The 753-nt window shown below is 65.1% G+C and overlaps 1 protein-coding gene across 1 annotated transcript in view; it reads right to left on the bottom strand.

Moving 5' to 3' along the window:
* Positions 1-364, bottom strand: part of UBE2Z (ubiquitin-conjugating enzyme E2Z) — a 40,786-nt gene extending 40,422 nt beyond the window's left edge. The window contains exon 1 of the mRNA XM_011999382.1: positions 32-364. Within this exon, the coding sequence (XP_011854772.1) occupies positions 32-237 (206 nt within the window). The 5' untranslated portion in view covers positions 238-364. The remainder of the gene's footprint in view (positions 1-31) is intronic.
* Between the last annotated feature and the right edge of the window lie 389 nt (positions 365-753).

The raw sequence follows: 753 nt of genomic DNA on the forward strand, positions 1-753 counted from the left end.
CAAATCTTGGAATATACAGGAATCAAGGGACTGTGAGTGTAAACCCTGAGGATTCTTTGGGTCTTTCCTCCCGGCCCCGCCCGCTGCCGCTGCCGCCGCCCACACATCCGGCAGGAAAGGCGGCCCGAACCCGCCGCCGCTACCGCTAACGCCAACAACACCAGCAACGCCGCTCGCCCCGGGGCCAGCCGCCCCGGCACCCGCCGTCGCCGCCTCCTCAGTCGGACTCTCCGCCATCGCTGCTTCGCTTCCGGGACTACTCGGCAGCACGTCCGCCGACCAGAGCGGCCGCTGCTAGCGCCAGCTCCCGCACCACCGAGAACCGGGCCAGAGTGTCCCCACCCTCCGCTTCCACAGCCCAGACGGTGCTGGCTCCGCCCACCCCCGCCCCAACCAGCGAGAGGCGCTCTGCAAGAGCGTCCACCTACGGTCCTCCAGGACGGGAGGGGTGGGAACTAGCAGGCCGCGAAGGTTTTGGGCTGGTGTGGGTCCTGCGCTGTGCGGAAGGAGCGGGAGAGCCCAATTCAAGTGTTGAAAGGGGAGAAGAGAAGGGGGAGTGGGGGAGGAAGGGCCATATCACTCCCGTTAACGGTGGCGACCGTCAGACGTGTCCATGGTTGGGATTGGGGATCCAGCATCCTCGTGGGAAGCTCAGTAGAGAGGTTGACTCGCTTTGGGCCCCTTCTCTGGGAAAGGCTCTGCGATTGATCCTCCCTGCATCTTTGTGCACCCAGGGCAGGATACCATTGCCCT

The sequence above is a fragment of the Mandrillus leucophaeus genome, unplaced genomic scaffold (genome assembly GCF_000951045.1).
Source record: "Mandrillus leucophaeus isolate KB7577 unplaced genomic scaffold, Mleu.le_1.0 Scaffold59, whole genome shotgun sequence".
Classification (NCBI taxonomy): Eukaryota; Metazoa; Chordata; class Mammalia; order Primates; family Cercopithecidae; genus Mandrillus; species Mandrillus leucophaeus.